The 21291-nt window shown below is 36.9% G+C and overlaps 1 protein-coding gene across 8 annotated transcripts in view; it reads left to right on the top strand.

Moving 5' to 3' along the window:
* Window positions 1-20565, top strand: part of ELF2 (E74 like ETS transcription factor 2) — a 92425-nt gene extending 71860 nt beyond the window's left edge. For 6 of the 8 annotated variants that reach the window (XM_043970415.1, XM_043970422.1, XM_043970414.1 and 3 more), the window contains 6 exons: window positions 5030-5143; window positions 6093-6266; window positions 11572-11658; window positions 15737-15929; window positions 17847-18194; window positions 18828-20565. In XM_043970415.1, coding sequence (XP_043826350.1) covers window positions 5030-5143; window positions 6093-6266; window positions 11572-11658; window positions 15737-15929; window positions 17847-18194; window positions 18828-19455 — 1544 coding nt within the window. In that variant the 3' untranslated portion in view covers window positions 19456-20565. The remainder of the gene's footprint in view (window positions 1-5029; window positions 5144-6092; window positions 6267-11571; window positions 11659-15736; window positions 15930-17846; window positions 18195-18827) is intronic. The other 2 variants (XM_043970417.1, XM_043970420.1) reach the window with 1 other exon arrangement.
* Window positions 20566-21291: the final 726 nt, after the last annotated feature.

The following is a 21291-nucleotide window of genomic DNA, read 5'->3' as shown; positions in this document are numbered from 1 at the left end:
AAGCTGATTTTGAAGATGAAAATTACTATAGTATTTAATAATTTTTTCACTATAATATTACGACGATAGTTGCTACAGGGCATTAAAGGATAAGCTATTGTAAATAAGGGACTGCCATTGAGTGATGACCTTGTAATGTTAGTTTATCCTCTTGCTGGTTAGAGGCACAGTAATTAATGAAATGTCTTTTTCACTCTTTCCATTGCCCTCTAAATAAAAATATGCTACTAACTTGGAGTTTTGCTCTAAGGACATTGTTATGAACTAGATTATTGCTGGGATTCTCTTCCCCAAAGTTGAGGTATGTATGCCTCTTGTCAGACTGAATGACCAAGTTTGGTGTTTTCTGACAGCTGTTGAGTGAGAGAGAGCTTGGAATAATCTACCATACAACACTGTCAGAGTAGAAAGAAACAGAATAAGGCATGCACTAGAGAGTCCATAGGGACACAAGCAAATTTTTTTTTCTTACTAAAACTTTCCCTTTTCTGAATCTTTTCCCTCAAACCAGTTCCATGTTCTGTCCCTGTTGTGTCTGTCCTTTGGAGTACTGGCAGTAGCAGCACCAACCAGGGGAGACTGAAAAAGCATGCCACCAGCATTCCAGCCCTTACCTTGAGCTCTGAGCAGGAGCCAATCTGTATTGGGAGATGGAATTTCTCAGTTGGATGTTTCCTGTGCCAGGGAAATTAGAGGGTTTTAGGGGGAGAGTTTTAAATTTTTCCCTTCTGTATATTTCAGACACACCCTTCGAGGATAGTAACCAATAAATTGGGTTTTAAGAAGCAAGATAAAATGTGACTTTTTTTTCCTGGACTCTAGTATTTTGTAAAAAATATAGCACAAGGGGTGGCTAGGTGGCGCAGTTGGATAAAACACCAGCCCTGAATTCAGGAGTACCTGAGTTCAAATCTGGCCTCAGACACTTGACATTTACTAGCTGTGTGACCCTGGACAAGTCACTTAACTCTCATTGCCCCACAAAAAAAAATATAGCACATCATTAAGATCAAAGTTGTAAGTTCAAACTTAATCAGTGATGATAACATTTATTTTCTATTTTATTGAACTATTGATTTGGATAAAACACCATGGTTGATAAATATCAGAAAGTAATTCTTATTATTAGAGACATTAAATTTTTCTTTCTTTGGCCATTGATCAGGTATATCTAGATATCCAATTTGGCTAGGTTAATTCCCCCCCCCCCCCACCCTCTCCTTTCCTTATGCATAGAACCATCCCTTTTAACAAAGATTAAAAAGCCATTTAAAAATCACAGACTATGGGGGCAGCTAGGTGGAGCAGTGGATAGAGCACCAGCCCTGGATTCAGGAAGACCTGAGTTCAAATTTGGCCTCAGACACTTGACACTTACTAGCTGTGTGACCCTGGGCGAGTCACTTAACCCCAATTGCCCAGAAAAAAACCAAAAAACCAAAAATCACAGACTATTTCCAAAAGCAAAGCATATTTTTTTTTAGATACAAGTGACAAAGGTCCTTTGACCCAAGATTCTGGCTCTTCCACTTATTCTGTATGACTTAAGCTAATTCACTTAATGTCTCTGGGCTTCAGGTTTCTTAGTTGTAAAATGAAGGGAGTTAGACTAAATAAACTCTTGAGTTGTCTTCCAACACTAAATTTATGATTCTAAACTTGAGGTGGGGAGATTTTGAAGTAGTTATTAAACATTTAATATTTTTGTTGGTGTGGGTTGGATTCCTTCTACTATTCCAAATGTCAACTTTCCCCTTCTTGTCCAATATGATTCTCATCTATGTCTTTCTATAAGTCATCCATAAAGGATGTTCTCTGGATCTTGTAATATTTTGTAGATACCAGTATATTCTTCCAGCTCCTCATTGTTTTATTCTTCATTTTCAATATAATGTTGGCTCTCTCCTTTTCCCTTCATCATTTTAATGTGTTTCCTAGCTACTTCTTACACACATGTTGACTTGGGCTTTGTAGTATAGTCTTCTTATGCAATTATCCTTTGACTTTAAAACATGTTTGTTGTCCACAAAGGAGTATTTGAAGTTTGTCATTTCATTGTGATTATTCTGAGTTGATATTGTGGAGTGCTGATAGGAGACATAGATAAATGGTTGTGCAGTTAGTCTCTGATTTTATGAAGAGCCATATTTCTGGATACTGCCTTGAAATAGATGAGTGTGTCCCTTGCATCCTCTGTTTGATTGTTGGCATAAACTGTTGATGTAGGAATGAATGTGATTGAAGGCAGCCCCAAATCAACTTAAGGTGTCTATTAATTAAAGTGCTGAATGTAGGGAACAGGAAAAAGCAGGGACAACTTGTATGTCAAAATGCATGGCTGGAGGTTTGCATTCATGGATTCTTTACCTTTTTTTCCCCCCCAGAATTCTCATTTGGTTTCAGGATTGTTTAAGAAGTCAAGATTTTAATTATGTGAATTTTATGTTTTTGAGAGTGTATACTTTTTTTATTCAACAAAAGTATTTAAGAACTGGAATTATTCACATAACTAGTTGCATTATGCATTAAAAATTATGGGTGCTACAAATTTCAACTTCTAAATGTTGGCCATTTGCTTATGTTGTTTGCATTTATACACATTTTTATTTGCCTATTTCAAGTTTTGAATACAACCTGCTTACTTGTTTTAATGATTTAATCACAGTGGAATGAAAAATGAATGCCTTAATATATAAACTTTAACATTTCCTATCTATATAATGTTTATGTATTCAAGTGCCAGTCAAATTCACTTTTTAAAAATTGGTTTGGTTTTTTTTTTTGATTGGGGATGATATTGATCTTGAGAATAAAACCTTTATTTGGATAATATGCAGTCTGGTTGTTGCAACAAAGTTTTCTGTTAGGTCTGCTTTTGCCTGCCTGCTTTTTAGGAGTTTCTCTGTGAGGAGTAGAAAAAGTTTTAAAGGAATATTCCAGGGTTTTAATGAACTTGTGAGGTTAAGTAAACTTTGGATTTTTTGCACGTTAACCTTGATCTAAGTAAGAATCAAGGGCACTATAATAAGTTGTTTGGGAGGCATACTTAAATCAGTATCCTCCCTTTTTAACTTTATAAAATAGGATTCATTTGTAATTAAAAAAAAATTACTAGAATTTTGTCTCTAGATTTTTTTTTTGATGAATGTTTTAGGTTCTCATTTCAAAATGTATATTTTGCGCATGTTAGGATATGTCCTAATAAAACAGTTGCATTAGGAATTTACTCTTATCACTACCTTTTTTTTAAACAAACAGTATAAAATTGCTAGAATGAGTATATATCATATTTAAATATGTAAAAATTACATTTTGATAAAAATACTACTCCTTTCCTTAGATCAAGTTCAGCTTGTTTGTAGTAGTTAATCTAGAATTTAGAATTTTCCCTCCTTCTAAATCTCATAAAAATGTGATATTGTCTATGATTTTATTCTTTTAGGTGACCTCTGGCCTAAAGATTTTATTTTATTTGTGAGTAGGCTTTTCAGAGTTCAGATAGAAGTACTAATTGAATCCTCTTTAATTTAGTGAAGCCGAAGACAGAGTAAGCAGGGTCACCTAAAGATAGATTTACTCAGATGTTGGCTGCCTCTCTGGAACGATTGAGCTTTGAGCAGATTTCCATAAATGGAAAGAGCAACTGCAGAGGCACAGCTACCTTGGTGAGAGTGTAGATGATGTGCAACAGGTGGTTATGGGGTCACTGAATTTAAAAATGTTGTTCAAAAAACTGGAGGCTGGTGAGAAGGTAGTGGGGTTGGTTAGAAGCATTTAAAATCCTAGTTGAACTAAGGTTTTTTTGTTTTATCTCAAAAATTGGATAGAAATTGTTTTTATAATACAAAGACACATATTTTTAGCACTTTGGGACCTCTTCCCCTCACCCCCAATGTAAATTTGTAAAACTGGGTAGTAGTTGGTAAAAAGTAAATTTCCTGGATCTGGTAACAAACATATCCTAGTAAACTATTCTTACTGTATTAATTGAAAATTGTATTTAATTACATTTATGATTTAAGGACTTGTCAGTTTATGAAAAGTTTTATCTTAATGTAAATTATGAAGCTGTTATTCATCTGTTTTCCCATAAAGCAAATGGGATGTCTTTGTGAGAATAAAGGAAATTGCTCTTTGAGGAGCCCAGAAGGGTCCCTTAGGAGGAAGGGAAAGGTTACTGTAGATGAAATGGCAATGATTTTCCCTATTGGAGTTCAACGTTTCTAATCCTAGGGTTGATTTTTCCATCATCAGTGGAGTGCTTCTTGTCAGGATGCCTCTAAACCAGGAGTGAATCAACCCTTCTTGTAAACAGTAGAATTGTTTGTCATTCCTGTGTGCCCAGAAGGGTGTATAATTGGCACCATCACATATAGCCAGGTAAATTTGGGTTCATTCTATTGGTTAATAGAACAACTTCATTATTTTGAATGAGATTAGAATTAGGGACGTGCTTGGGACCCATGGCTTTAGTAGACATCATATTGGATAGCATATTTTTTTGTTTTTGTTTTTGTTTTTGTGAGGCAATTAGGGTTAAGTGACTTGCCCAGGGTCACACAGCTGGTATTAAGTGTCTGAGGCTGTATTTGAACTCAGGTCCTCCTGACTCTAGGGCCGGTGCTCTACCCACTGCGCCACCTAGCTGCCCTTGGATAGCATATTGATAGAAGTGCTTTTCACCTCATAGAATTGGTCATCTGTAACCGGTTATTTTTCCTTAGCTAGTTTTGGCTTAAAATTGACATGAGTTCAAATTTCAAGGTTTCAGAGTTCAATTTCAAATTTCAATTTGTTTTTCTTTGGGTAGTTCTCAGAAAAATCTGTTTGCGTGTGTGTGTTTAAATTAACATATATTTTAGGAAGCTACTACTTTGAAACTTCTAGACTAATTAATCAAGATTAATCCATGTATACTAGTCATTTTAAAGATGTTTAGAATTTTCCATCTGGAGTGGATTTCTTTTACTTTAAAATAAATATGTCCATAAAATGCCATTTTTAATAGTGTCCTTGTTTTTTCCCCTAGTTGAAGCATCAGTTCATGGTAGTAATGCACACTGCACAGATAAGACAATTGAAGCTGCTGAAGCCTTGCTTCATATGGAATCTCCAACCTGCTTGAGGGATGCAACAAGTCCTGGTATGTGAACTGCCACTGAGATGAGTACTGGGTTAAATGCATTCTAGCAGTTGTTTCTATTTTCTTTTCTTTTCTTTTTTTTTTGGCGGGGCTTTTTTTTTTTTGTCTGAGTGTCAAGTGTCTGAAGCTGGATTTGAACTCAGGTCCTCCTGAATCCAGGGCCAGTGCTTTATCCCCTGCACCACCTAGCTACTCCCAGTTGTTTCCATTTTCAAGAAAATGGATTTTAAAAAGAAAAGGTGTGAATGGGTTATTATAGTCACTAATCACACGCATGATTAGTTGGCCAAAAATATTGACTGATGTTCATCTATAGGGGCACATATATTTATGCTAACTCTCTGAATGTTTATTTAGTGTTTCATCCTAATCAGTGAGATATAGAAAACCCTTAAATTAAAAAAAAATTATAGAATTAAAAAATATGCCAAATGCATGTGTTTTAGAATTACTGTTTATATTACAGTCTGCTTTTGTTTAGATCATTCATAAACCAATAGCAGATAGGGGGTAGAGCTCCCCAGAATATGGTGACTGGGGACTTAATCCTCTCTTTTTTCTCTCTAGCCATTAGATAGGCAGTGAGTCAGTCAGAGGGGTGACCAATAGGGAGAAGGCAGTAGCATCAGAAACTGGTGCTTTAAAAAAACCAACCAACCACATAATTTTAGTTTATAGTTGTCCTTCAGTTGTATCCAGCTCTTCATGACCCCAAGAGTTATATTTCTTAGGTTAGAGAAACAGTAAATACAAAGTCTCACTGACAGTGAGATTATGCCTACCATTCCACAATTGTTGTATTTTACTTCAGGACTTTTTAAAGTGAGAACCATGGATAAGTTATGGGAATGAAAGGTGGCCTGGTCTTTTATATCTTAAGGCTCATTAAGTTTACTGCCCACTTGAATCCTAATTAATACCTCTTCTGAATTTTCAACTTTTTTTTTAGTGGAAGTCTTTGTTCCCCCTTGTGTATCTACCCCAGAGTTTATTCATGCTGCTATGAGACCAGATGTCATCACAGAGACTGTGGTTGAAGTGTCAACGGAGGAGTCTGAGCCTATGGAATCCTCTCCTGTTCCAACCTCACCAGAAATCCATGAGCCAATGAAAAAGAAGAAAGGTAAAGCAGACTTTTGTTGAAGGTGCCTAAGAAAGCAGATTAATACTTTCTTACAGCTTATTTTTTTCTTCAGGAAAAAGAATTTGAAACTATAAAAAATGAGTATGTTGTAGTCTTAACAGTAAGTGTTGGGCATCTAGGTAGCCCAGTGGATAAAGCACTGGCCCTTGATTCAGGAGGACCTGAATTCAAATGTGATCCTCAGACACGACACTTACTAGCTGTGTGACCCTGGGCAAGTCACTTAACCCTCATTGCCACACAAAAAACAAACAAAAAACCCCAAACAAAACCAAACAACAGCAACAACAAGAAGTGTTATCCTAAACGGCTTCTTTATAAGTATACTGTTTTGATTGATGGGATAGGTAGTAGTGATCCCTGGTTCAAACTAAAATTTTACTTTGGTTTTTAAACTAGACACTTCATTACATTTGCATTATTTTTAAACTGACAACATGTTTTCAAAGATGCCGGACAAATAATAAAAAGAAAAGGACCTCCCCACCCCCAACCCCGTCCACATTTTATGTTGTCTTTTGTTTCTTGTATTTACCAATTTTCATTAATGAATTTTTGTAGAGTATTTTATCCCTTTCATATTTAGAGAACCTCTCCTTTCTTAGTTTGAAATAAGTTACATTAAGTGGAAAGATTTGTTATTATAAATGATTATATACTTTAAACCCTTTAATAGTTTAATACTTTGTTCTAATAACAGCAAGATTTGGAAGTTGTTTATTCAAAACAAATCTAATAGTTTTTAAAATGTGCACTTGACAGCTAGGTGTACATGTGTTTATGTTTCAGAGTCATTCTCTATCTTTTGGTTTGTTTTATGGAACCGAATCTGTCAATCCTGAACCGATGACTTGGGGCAGTCTGGTGTTTGGGGACCTAATTGTATGTCTTCCTCTCTGAAAGTGTTGTTGTATGGTTTTTGACTTTGGTAGCCAGTGGGAAAGGCAGTGTGGTGTTGTAGCTAGAATGTTAGACGTGGAAATAGGAAGACTTGGGTTCAAATCTGCCTTCTGATATTCTGACCATTGCTAAGTCACTTAACCACCCTGAGCTGCAGGTAGCTCCAAGACTAAATTGTGGATGGATTGTGATCAGTGTTAATGGAAAGAGTTCCCATATTAATCTAATCACAAGTCTGTGACTAAAGTGCATTTAAAGTTAAATTAATCAAATGTATTGTACGGCATGATAAAATCTAGGACCTTCTAAAGAATGAATGAGACATAGATGCTGTCACTTTTTTTGGTGTAATTTGTTTTCCTTTTTCTAATAAGAGTTTTCAGTTTTGTGGGTAGGCTGTAAAATTCAGAAATTACTGTGTTATAAAGACAAAAGGCATTAATTCTTCTTTTAAAAAATTAGTAAATGTAAAAAGTGAAAATACATTCACATAGGCAGCATCTAATTTGCACTTATTTATTTATTTTGCAAGGCAGTGGGGGTTAAGTGATTTGCCCAGGGTCACACAGCTAGTAAGTGTCAAGTGTCTGAGGCCAGATTTGAACTCAGGTGCTCCTGAATACAGGGCCGATGCTTTATCCACTGTGCCACCTAGCTGCCCCCTTGCACTTATCTTTATGAATATAGATTCTATAGGACCTTGCCTATTGATTTTATCCTACCTTTCCCCATTACTGGAACCCTTGTTATCATTGTGAAAATACTTGGAGCTTTGGGGCACTTAGGTGGCTCGGTGGATAGAATACCAGCCCTGGAGTCAGGAGGACCTGAGTTCAAATTTGGCCTCTTGACACTCACTAGCTGTTTGACCTTGGGCAAGTCACTTAACCCCAATTGCCTCACCAAAAAAAGAAAGAAGGAAAGAAAGAGAAGGAAAATACTCAGAGCTTTTAGAGAATCGGGGTTGAGGATTAAATGAAGAGGTGGTCAGTGAAAGATTGAGGAGACAAATTTAGTGATTTTTTTTTTTCCCCATTTGCTTGTGAGCAAACTGTTAGGGAAAAGTATTCTCTGCTTGAATTCAACAGACTAGAAATTCCCATTTTTAAGAAGCTAATCTTGTTAATTGCAAGAATAATACAAACATGTTGTTTAAATGAGTTAGAAATTGGGGCAGCTAGGTGGCACAGTGTATAGAGCACTGGCCCTGGAGTCAGGAGGACCTGAGTTCAAATCCAGCCTCAGACACTTAACACTTACTAGCTGTGTGACCCTGGGCAAGTCACTTAACCCCAATTGCCTCACTTAAAAAAAAAAAAAGAAATCAATGGACTTTTCCCAAATAATTTGAAGGAACATCTTTTTATGGTTTGAATATTTGAAAGTATACCAGGTTACCTATTGAATGCTTAATTAGAATTGTTTCATTACAGAGGTGGACTCTAGAAAAAAGTCATTAATGGGGTTACAAAAACACATTATTAATGTATCTTTTGCTATTGAAGGGGAGCCCTGGATTGAGGAAACAAAAATGACACATGTATTGAAGAGACAAACGAGCATGATTTTGAAGAAAGTTCTGACTCTGGAGTCAGAAGATCTTATTCCTTAGGTGACCTTGGGAAAGTAAACTTCCCTGGGCCTCAGTTTCCTCATTTTTAAAATGAGATGCTTGGCCTCTCCTAGATGGCTTCAGGTCCCATTCCCTGCTATGATTACGATACTAAGAAATAATTAAGGTTGTGTTTGGTTTTGCAGTATGGCTCCATTCTTATATTTAAATATGGGTTTATCAGATCTTGGAAGTCAAAGCATTCTTCTGACAAAACAATTAAAGTCTGCTATGACAATGACCTTGGCCCAGGAAGTAACCTTTCACCCTACTTACAAGCTCAGCTGCTCTCTGGCCCCTTGGTCTGTGCTGCAGCTAGACAGGACTACCTGTCAGGCACAAATTAAGAAGCTTGTTGACTTTCAGACTTAAACTTTTTTCTGGGATAGAGATAGAGACCAGAGCAGGGATTTGATGGGTACAGGCAACTCCTGGGTGAGGAGCGCCCTCTACCAGTGCAGGGCAGCAGACCTCTAAACCGTAGAAGTTTGAAGCAACTTAGCCCAGGGTCATACAAGCCAGGATGTGTAAGCCCAAGTCTTCTGGGCTTTGAGGCCAGCTGTCTACTAGGCCCCACTGTCTATGCCTTCAGCAAAATTAGTTTAATGAATGAGACCTTCATTCCTTTCAGATTATATGGTAGAATAAACAAAGATAACACTAATATCAGCAGAAGGGTTAAATAAGCAGAGTAGGGGAGAATGTCAGCGAGAAGTTGAAAGATTCGACCCCCATATAATCTGTCATACAAGTTTGCCAGTGAGTTACCTAATTAATTGTAACATTGCTTTAATTATGATCTTTGGGATCTTTACTTCTTGGACTAAAATATTTTTGCACACAGCTTTAGGTCAAATCTAGTGATAATTAACTACACAGAAGTTCTATATTGTTCTTTTGAGACAGGATTTTGTTGTAGTGAAAAAAAATTATTGAAAATCACATTTCTTATTTGCAGAGATGAAGTAGATACAGTGAACAGTCCAATAACTGTAACTATTCCATTATAATAAAAGATGTATATTCTGTGGAGTTCATTGTAATTTAATTTTACTTCAGTTGTTACCAGAATGGGGTACCAGAGAAAGCATAGAATTTGGAGTTGGAAAAAACCATAGAAACTTGCAAAGTCCAGTCACTACTCATTTTGTAGATGGAGGATGCTGTAGCTCAGAGTAGCTGGGATCTGAATCCAGGTCTTCATATTCTAAGTAGAGTGCCTCTTGATATTTATTACAGGTATCCCCTCTGTAGAACATAACTATCTCCAGAAGCTGTTGTGATAAAAGGACTTTATAAGCCTAAACCACTTTGTATGTGCAAGTTATTGTCCCTGACAATGGTTGTGCAGCTTTTGCCTGTATACCACTAGTATTAAGAAGATCATTGCCTTACCTATTCCATTGTCCTACAGGATTTTAGGGGGTTAAATAATTCCTTGTAACCACTTTAAACAAAACTCCAGTTCTCTAGATACATAAACTTTACCGTATTATTAAAAATCCTTTATTAAAGTTGTATTGCCTATAATAGGATTTAACTACCTCAGTGTACCTGTAGTGACTTTACTATATATACATTTAGGGAGGTTTCGGTCATGCTTTCTTAGTAAATGGCTGAGCAGAATTGAAGGAATCCAGCCCATTTATACAACCGTTAACTTTAAAAGAGTCCGCTATCATGTGGAAGATGAAGAGCATTAAGAGGAGATTTAGAGTCAAGATGCGGGTTCAGATCTTATCCCTGTTCCTTTACAGACCTTTGTAACCCCAGGCAAATCACTTGACTTATCTGGGGCTCTCAGTGTCCTCATCTGCAAAAGAAGGGAGTAGGAAATGTTCTTGAAGGTCCCTTTCAACTTTAAATTGATGGCTTTATGAAATATGAAATGGGAAAATTCATTTCTGTAATTAATAATTGGCTCAAAAATAGGGTTTGCTTTTCATGTCAAAAGAGAAATTAATTGTAGAAGTTTAGCATTTAAAAATTTTCAAAGTGACAGTCTCTTCTCATTTCACTTTGAGCTTTTCATTAGATCATATCTTCTTAGATGGGTAGGTAAAGACAGATTTATACAAACCTATATAACAGAAAACAGAAAGGTTTGCAATTAAATCTTTTTTGAATTGTAGTTGGATTCTTGTGCATTGCTTTTCTTTTTTCTTTTTTTTTTTTAGTGAGGCAATTAGGGTTAAGTGACTTGCCCAGGGTCACACAGCTAGTAAGTATCAAGTGTCTGAGGCCAGATTTGAACTCAGGTCCTCCTGAATCCAGGGCTGGTACTCTATCCACTGTGACACCTGGCTGCCCCTTGTGCATTGCTTTTCTTTTCTTTTTTTTTTTTAGTGAGGCAATTAGGGTTAAGTGACTTGCCCAGGGTCACACAGCTAGTAAGTATCAAGTGTCTCAGGCCAGATTTGAACTCAGGTCCTCCTGAATCCAGGGCTGGTACTCTATCCACTGTGACACCTGGCTGCCCCTTGTGCATTGCTTTTCAAATGGAAAAATTAGTAAAAGAGACTCTCTCACTGTAGCAATAATTGTCTAATAAGAGTGATTATTGCCAAATTGTGCTAATCTATAATTGCTTTAAAAATATAATGTAAAACCCCCCCAAATTCTTTACTAACATGTAGATTGCATTAATCAGCAAATTAATGTCATTCTTCAATGAAAAAATGTGTTAAAAGGAAGTCTAGTAACTATGTATCCACTGGCTATAATTCCCTATTTTCACTGTATAATTTTATTTAAAAATTTCATTTTTTACAGTTGGCCGTAAACCAAAGACCCAACAACCAGCTCTTTCCAATGGGTCGCCTGAATTAGGCATCAAGAAAAAACCCAGAGAAGGCAAAGGTAACACTGTGTGTATGTGTGTAGAAATTTTATTTGACTGCAGACATTTACATTGCTTCTAAAAAAGTATGCTTTATATATTGATGCACATGACAGTAATGAATATATTTTTCTTTGCAGTTATTTGTAGACTCTATTGTAGCTACTGTTGTTAAAGAAAGTAGTATGTTACCTAATGGCTCGTTTTTCTCTGTAGGTAAAATTTTACTTAGTGAGAGAATTTTATTTGGGCCAATTTAGATTTTCCAGGAGATATTTCAGTTAAAAAGTACCCTGAGATAGTGCTGACCTTACTATGTATTTTAGCTTTAGAAATAATGTCTTCACAATTTAAATAAAGAAAAAACAATTATCAATATATTTTTCTTGTCTGGAAAAGTCTCTTCGAGGTCAGAGTAAAGCGTTTGGCAGAGTACTGAATATTAAGCACCATTGCTTTCCCCACATGAACGATTCAGAGATTTCCTCACGCTGATTTGTAGTCTTATTGGTGCAGATTGCAGCCTGCCCATTGCAGGTGATTTTTGTTCCTCATGTTCCCTAGATGCGTCTGTGTAGTATTCATCCAGGGTGGTCCCCCCCCAATCTCTCAACGTTCCCTAGAGTCCACTTAAACTCTCTGTCCTTCCTCTTACACACAATTCATTGATGTCCTTGACAACATTTTTGCACACGCAAGTCATCATCAAAAAAACAAACTCGTGATAAAAACAAAAACTAAAGTATGATTTAAAAATTGTCAGTGTCACCATTTTTAGAATGCTAGTAAATAGGTGTAATTGTTGGATTCATATTCTTGTCATTTGGGAAGGCAATATTTGCTTTCTAGTTTACTGAAACAACACTTTTTTTAATCCTTAAAATCAGCAAGTTATTTGTAAAGGATATTGTATTTTTTAAAATTAATTTGAAAATATTTGAATGGAAATTAGATGAAATATGTAATCATTTTGAGAAATTGGGCATTTAGCTAAATAAATTTTTTAGAAACCAACAATCCAGATTGAGGCTCATCTAGGGAGTTTTAATTTTTCTTTTATTTCCTTGCCTTCCTGAAGTAATTTCAGCATCCCAAAATCAGCACCATGGATAATTGAAGCTATTTTATTTTATATATTATTATTGGGAAGATTCTCATAACAGAGGGAAAACATTTTTGGAGGGGAGACTGGTTCTCCCAGGCTACACTTATGCCCCTGATCCTCTTGTTAATTGGTATGAGAATTTTAACCTGTTCCATTCCTGATCTGGGCCCATTCACCCCCTTCTAGAGTAGCCTGGTGGCCCCCTGTTCTCAGGGTTCAACATATTGGTGCTGAACTTAGATTGGATACCTACTTGGCTTTTTGCAATATAGCTTAGAACTGCTGATCTTCAAGCAGTCTACCATCCTTCCCAGCAGTAGGGGTTACTAGCAGGGAAAAAACTTGAAATTAAAACTTTGCCTTTTTGAGAGTTATGGATAGTTCTGTTTGCAGATTGGTAGTTGCAGCTTGATTCCCGAGCTTTAAAATAGTTGAACCTTGAGTTAAAATTCAGTGTCGATTTAATAATGAAATGTATTTTTAAATGCCATCTAGTTGAAAGACAAAATTATATAGACTTTTAAATCTCAATTGTTTTTAAAACTGAAGTTTAACTTCATTATTTGTATTGAAGCTTCCCACACTAAATTTCTCTGCCCTTGGAAGGCTCCCGCCCACCAACTTCAGGTGGACTGGCTCTACCTTATAAGTGGACCTGTTTGCATATAGGCCTTGATGTATGAGGTAACTCCCTTTGAAATGCTCAGTAGGCATAACCAAATGTTTTAATTTGGATATTGCTAGATTAGAATTGCACTTGGCTTTCTAATGTCAGTTGATAAGCTCATCTTTGAATTATTTATATTATGCTCAAAACAGGTAACTTGTACGGATTATAACCATTTATAGTTAATGTACTCTGGTGCATACAGGTCAAATCCCATTACAGCACACTCCAGTATAACAAGAAGGGGTCTAAAATGTAACCGTTTCAAGCAAAATGAAAGAATTCTAGTGCAAACAACAAATATGGACTTCCTGGGAGTCAGAACAAAATCCATTTTGCATGAGTCCATCGCAGCCTGAAGGACTACAAATTGCTGTCAAGTTATAGAAAGGAATCAGAGATCAACAGCAAACAGTTACTTTTTTACACTTGTAACAAATTAAAATGAATTATTTGTCATTCTGCTTTTCTATCTTCTGCCACTGACAGCTTGAATATCTTTGTCCTTCTGATATTTTATGCAGCATTTATGTAACATTTTCTGTAAACATAATTATTTATGTTCCACATGTTTGTTATTTCCCCTCTTGTATTTCTAACTTCTTGGGGTAAGGGAGCTGCCTCTCATATTTCTTATTATGGCCTGTAGCACTTAAGCATTGCACATAATAATCACGTACTATGTGGATGAATGAGAATGACTCGCAACTTACTGAATATTTGTTGGTCTCATTATTTTTTTCTGCAATTTAAAAAATAGTAGCAAACTAGTGCAGACTTTGAGATTAAAATTAGTTGAATGCTTTTTAACATTTCCATATTATTTCTTAGTATTTCTGATTCCTCCTTGTAAAGTTCTAGAATTTTAAGTCCAACCACCCCATCTCATAGAAGAAGAAATGAAGGGTATGACAGTGAAGGGTGTAAGAAGCAGAATGATACAATTCCACAAATGGTTTTAAGTGCCCATAATGTACAAGGTTCTGAATATACAAAGCACTGTTGGGGAGAGCCAGGAGTGCTGGCTTTTAGTCAACCCATTACTTGCTGGGTGTGTGACCTGAGACAGATCCCTGCCCCTTTTAGCTTATCCATCCTCTAAGTGACAGGGCTTAGATGAGGGAATCTTTGCCTTATCCAAGTTCTTACAATTCCATGAAATATTGTAATTTGGCTTGTGCTCCGTGAAAGAATTTGTAGCTACCATCTGCTTTTCCTCCCAGTACTACAGTAATTGAATGGTTTGCATACCGTGGTAGCTTTCAGGAGCTGTGTAGCCCCACTCTCCTGGAGGATTTCCAGCACACTTTGAAGCCGCTTTTGGACTGGCAGCTGCTTGTCTAGAAGACTTTTCCCTGGCCACCTTCTTTTTTTTTTTTTTTTCCCCCTGGCCTTCTTTGCATTGGTGGGTAGAGGGAATTGATAATTGATAGAGAGTATTGCTCCACACAAGAGGTAGGTCTTCTCTTATTCATGTATGGGCATTAAAAGTATGTATCCAATACTTTAAGAGTGAGCTGGAACTTCTCTAATTTTGTTAACATGCTTGCTTATCTCTGCAAAATTGAAGGCTGGCAGAAGTGAACGTAAGTGTGGATGAGAATAATTTGGACTTTGGCTTCCATAGGACCATGGACTTTAGAGCTCTATTGGACTAGCTGTCCAGTCCAGTCTCATTCTACAGATGAGGAAACTAAATCCCTGACAGTTTAAGTAACTTGCCCAAGGTCATACTGGAAGTAAGCAGAACCAAGATTTGAACCCAGGTCACCTGACTCCAGATGCTGCAGGATTTTTTCCTACTGTCATGCTACTTGAGCCCCACATTTAAATAAGCCATTATAGACACTTCCATTGTGTTGAGAGTTGTGGTAAGTCTCCCTTTGTATAGTGAATGGACTTGACTATGTACAGTATTGAATTCTAGAGGCACCATGGTGAAATGGATGGCAGGGCCCGTCTTGAGGTAAAAAAGACCTGGATTGAAGTCCTTCCTCTAACATATAATACTGTGGCTACAAGGGCCCAGACTATCAGATGCTTATCTGCATTACAAAAGAAGTTTTCCTAGATTGATAAAAGTATAGATTTGAGACAAATATAGAATTTAAGACTTTTAACTAATTAAATTGCTGATATCAGGAAGTAAATATAAACCAGTGTGCAGTGATGGGCTTCATAATGGAATTTTGCTGTATGTTCATTCTTTTGTTGCTTCAATACAAAAATTAAGTAATAATGTTGCATAGTATTTGACCCAGTGAGTCATCATTTTGACATTCAAAGCGAATACATGCCTCAAATGCTTTTGTGTTTGTTTTTAAAGGTAACACAACATATTTGTGGGAGTTCCTTTTAGATCTCCTTCAGGACAAAAATACCTGTCCTCGATATATTAAGTGGACACAGAGAGAAAAGGGGATATTCAAGCTTGTGGATTCCAAAGCTGTATCCAAGCTCTGGGGAAAGCACAAGAACAAACCGGACATGAACTATGAAACTATGGGAAGGGCCCTGAGGTAAAAACAACCATACAGACATACAAACAAAAACCATACAAACCCTCTGAATTGCTGGACAGAAATGAAAAGAGAAGCAGTGTTCCCTTTGTTCAGTAGCTATAGAATAAAACACTTGTTAAAAAAAGGAAATCTCAGTGATTGGAGAGTTTAAGTCAACAATATCAAACAAATGTTAACTCACTTTGGAAAGCATGCTCACTTTTCAATGCAAGTGTCTCCTTTTAACATCAGTAATATTACATTATCGTACGTGTTTTTTTGGTGAACCTAAGAAGAGAGGATGTAACATTAACAGGAATTTTTAAGCAGTGGGAAAACAGGCAATGATAGTGGTAGGGTGTTTGCATTGATGTAACTTGATTTGTTCACAAAATTGTTTTCCATTTTAAAATGCTTATCTCAGAGAAGAGTGACATACTTGAATTTCTAATTGAATTTACTTTTTTTTTTTAACTACAAAATAATTTATTTGAATTTACTTTTAAAGACTTTCTGGACATTTTGTCCAGAAACTTTAAGTATTTGGAAATGTCCATTTCATTTGAAAATCATGTTTTTGTTTTGTTTTTTGAGAATATTTTTTTGAAGTATAGAAATGTTTCCTTCCATATACTTATCAGCTGGTCTAATCATTTTGCAGGGGTCCAGGTTGGGATAAGGAGGGTGACACCAGGGAGAATAGAAATATTGCTAAGCTGTTAGTTTACACATGAGCAGGAAGGTTGTGTGTATATGCCATAGCTGTCGGTCTTAGACATGGTCCTCTGAGTTCAGTTGAAACAGGGCCTAGCCCTGTGTGCTAGATTTCACTGCCAAGGGGTTGAGTAGATGATTTGTTAGAATAGTAGGAATCTAATGCATAAAGTTTGTGAAAATATGCGGCCAGCTAGCGAGTTTATTCTTATTGTAAACACTTGACATCTTCTTTTGTGGATCTCAGTCACAGGGCTCAAAGGAGTCAAGTACCAAGTTCTTTCTGACTCTTAAGACCTTTAGATTTGTTCTTATTCTTCTCTGTCCTGAGCTTTTTGAGCAAGCAGGGCAATAAGCTCCTTGTTTCTGATCTCTACAGGAATTAATGAATGCTACTGCCAGTATCCACTCCACTCCACTCCCAGTCCTTTGAGGCCTAGGCAGGAGGACAGGAACCTACCCACCACCTGCTAGATCCAAAGTCAACACAGGCCACAAGCAAAGAAGGCAGTGAACCCTTCTTTCTCTTGTGAAAATGGCAGCATCCCTGGAGGCAGAAGTTCATCTTGCTTTTGCAATTTGGGAGTTGTACTGTACTGCTTTTCCTCATTATATAGGAGTTGGAACAACTGGACACTGTAGATAACTTTTTAATGAAAAGCTTGCTATTTGAGTACTTCAAAAGTATGCAATTGCATATTTTTAAAGTAATTTGGGGGAAGTAAAGGCCAGGTTAATACATGGACACCTTATCTGAAAAAATTTATTTGTAATTTCTATAAATCAAATAATGTACAACCATACATTTTTTAGTTTTCCCAATTATGGGGAAAAATTGTGGAGTGGGGAGTCCAAAGAGTGACACCTCCTTACTCCCTCCCCTCAACCCTCCTTTTTATTTTCCTGGGCCTTTTACACCTATTCAAGGTGATATGTAGAGATGGAGGGAGGGGGAACCATCCAGACACATGGTGCTCAGGCTGAAACAGTGGAGTTTGAAAGGACCCCAAAATGAAACCCATTACTGTCTTGGTATAGGAGTGCTTCTGAACAGAACCAGTTTGATAGTGTAATTAATCCCAGTGTATAATAAATCCTCTATGTATTAAAGAGCATGAAATATAAACATAGTTGTATATATCTATATGTGTGTGTATTAGCACAAAAGTGTTATATGAAATATATAATAAAATCATCTCATCTGGTGTTTTATTTTTCCAGATACTACTACCAAAGGGGGATTCTTGCAAAGGTAGAAGGTCAGAGGCTTGTGTATCAATTCAAGGAGATGCCAAAAAATATAGTTGTCATAGATGATGACAAAAGTGACACTTGTAATGAAGACTTAACAGCAACCACTGATGAAAAGTCATTGGAACGAGTTTCGTTAACTGCCGAAAACCTCCTGAAAGCAGCAGCTTCTGTGCGGGGAAAGAACTCATCTCCTTTAAACTGTAGCAGAGCTGAGAAAGCTGTAGCCCGAGTTGTGAACATCGCCTCCCCTGGGCATGAAGCTTCTTCGAGATCTCCTTCCAGCACCACCTCTGTTTCAGCAACAACTGCCCCAAGGTAAGTGCTGTCCCCATTTTCTCTCTCTTGTCACTCTCTTACCTTGAGAATACCCATCGCACAAATTTGGGTTTACTTTTTAAAAAAACTTAAATTAAAGGAGCAGCTAGGTGGCGCAGTGGATAGAGCACCAGCCCTGGAGTCAGGAGTACCTGAGTTCAAATCTGGCCTCAGACACTTAACACTTACTAGCTGTGTGACCCTGGGCAAGTCACTTAACCCCCATTGCCTCACTAAAAAAAAAAAAGAAAGAAAGAAAGAGAAAAAAAATTAAAAATTTTTTTTGGTTTTACTTTTAACAGATGTTTCTTAGCTAATGAATTGGTTTATATATTTAACTATTATTTTAGCCTCTTTTTTGTTTCTCATGTTTGATATTTAGTAAGAAAGTGGGCTGAAATTTAGGTGGCTTCTTTACAGTTACAGTGTTCACAAGGTAAAGTAAGAGAGAAACCAGTTATTTTATTTCAGATTGTAGGAATTATCAGAAAATAAACTTAGGGGATTTGAGGGCAGGTTTTTTTTCTCTTAACATAAGTACTTATTTTTGCCAGTCTGCTCCCACCCCCTGCCTTTTTGAGACATGTTAGTAAGTTTTCTCTCTCTCTCTCTTTTTTTTTTTTGATTCAACAGGACAGTTCGTGTGGCAATGCAAGTGCCTGTTGTTATGACCTCTTTGGGACAGAAAATTTCAACAGTGGCAGTTCAGTCAGTCAATGCAGGCTCATCATTAATAACCAGCACCAGCCCCACAACAGCAACCACTCCAAAGGTTGTAATTCAGACAATCCCTACAGTGATGCCAGCATCTACCGAAAATGGAGACAAAATCACAATGCAGCCTGCCAAAATCATCACTATCCCAGCTACACAACTCACACAATGTCAGTTGCAGACAAAATCAAGTCTAACTGGGTCAGGAAGCATTAATATAGTTGGGACCCCGCTGGCTGTGAGAGCACTCACCCCAGTGTCCATAGCCCATGGGACACCTGTAATGAGACTCTCAGTGCCTGCACAGCAGGCGTCAGGCCACACGCCCCCTCGAGTCATCAGTGCAGTGATAAAAGGGCCAGAGGTTAAGTCAGATGCGGTGGTTGTAAAGCAGGAGCCTGAAGTGAAGACTTTGCAGCTGGTACAGGAAGAGAAGCCAGCAGATGGAAGCAAGGCTGTGACCCATGTGGTGGTGGTCAGTGCTCCCTCTACCATTGCTCTTCCACTAACAGTGAGACCAGAAGGCACGGTGACGTGTGAGAAGTGAGGCAGCTCCAGACTGCCTGGCTGATGAAACACAGACGGGGTCGGGACATCATCAAGAACATTTATGGAGACTGTACAACTTTTTTAATGCATATAAGAAAGCAATCAGAGACTTACTGGAAATAAATTACCTTTATCCCATGTTTAAGTGGGAAATGAACTACACATTGAGATGCTGACAGAAAACTGCCTCTTACAATAAGAAAATGTTAACATGGATATGAAAAAGGATTGAAAAAGGGACCAAGCAGTTCACTACATTATGAAGTTACACTAAGACTTGGAACACTAAAATAATTCTGTAAGAGGTGATCTCTTAGGTTAGGGGAGGGGGGATAGGGAAGGATGGTCTCATTGTTACAAATAGCAAATTTCTGATGCATTTTTTATGCATACCAGCAATTATTACTGTGCAAACACAGTACTCACTTAACTGGTGCTATGTGAAGACTCTGCTAATATAGGTATTTTAGAATGTGAATTGAAGAATGGATCCAAAAGCTTCTGAAAGAGGACAACAGAGAAAAGAGAGACCTAGTGGAATTTTTGTATCATATAGCTTACGCTGATTTAAAACAAAAGCCTTAGACTGATTTTCAGTTTTTCTTTCTTGAAATAAGCTAATGGCTTGTTTGTGTAAAGCTTTTTTTATTAAAAGAAAAATTTTAAAAATCTTGTACCTAGCACAGTATTGTTATAGAATTTACATGTAACATATTTTGTATGGTAGTTTTAAGTCTGTCGCTTTCTTAATTGTGGACATAGTAGCAGCTGGCTTTGGCCTTTGCTGACACATGCCTGTGCCGCTCACCCAGCCTTGGCATCTGTGCATACATTTCAGTCTCAGCTCTACTCTTTCACTAGAAAGTTCACGCTCAGCATGAATTTTTGTCAGGTAGTTTTAAACCTGTATTTCTTTCTTTTCTTCTCTTTTCTTTCTTTCTTTCTTTTTTTTTTGTTAGTTCAACTTAAAGGAGGGAAAGTACCAGTGTTCAGAATTGAACTATAATAGTTTGTATATTCAACATTTGAAGTATACTATATTTTGTTGTACTCTTGTTTCAAAGTGTATTCACGTAGGTTTTACTGAAATATAGAAATGAAATTTATTTTGTGCTTTGTTTGGTCTCTGGCGATATTTTTGATGTTTAGAGGTAATTATGGTTACTGTGGCATCTGCTCTATGATGTACATTGTTACAAAACTCTGCCTGGCAGATAATAGAAACTGGTTTTTAAAAAAAGTTAATTCTTTGCCATCTGCAATAGAAACTCTTGGTCTTACCTAGAGATTTTGCCTCCATTTCTATTAGCTATGAATTCAGCAGGTATTAGCTATGCTTTTGCCATTCCATTTCTTTATGATCTTAATGTTAATGAAGTTTGAATTCCAGTGTTTTAAAAATGACAACACATCATATTAAAGGTGGGATTAAGTTTTTAAAAAATCAGTAAATGTGACTAGTTCTGAATCTAAAAGTGGTTGTATATGCTGATAGAGATGTTTTTAATCTTTCCTAATTACGCATTTGCTCAAAAACTACTTCATCAAGGTAGAACGAGTCAAACTAAAAATCTACCCGCCTTTACAATGTGTTGTCGTTTAAGCAAGGATAGCAGTGATGTGACTGTCAAAAGATACAAAGACACTTGGTTCTGTTTTAATTCCATTTTGGGAGTTAAGTGAGGGAAGGAAGAATTCACAGGTTTAATAAGCTGTTGATAGCGCTATTTCTTTGTATAAATATCTTACACATGTGTGGTGCTCTCCAGTGTATAGCATGGTTTCTACAGACATTATCTTATTTGATCTTCACAATAACCAAGTGAGATAGGCA

This window comes from Dromiciops gliroides, chromosome 6, assembly GCF_019393635.1.
Source record: "Dromiciops gliroides isolate mDroGli1 chromosome 6, mDroGli1.pri, whole genome shotgun sequence".
Lineage (NCBI taxonomy): Eukaryota > Metazoa > Chordata > Mammalia > Microbiotheria > Microbiotheriidae > Dromiciops > Dromiciops gliroides.
Note: the sequence above shows the minus strand (reverse complement) of the source record. Positions and strands in the feature narration are given on the sequence as shown.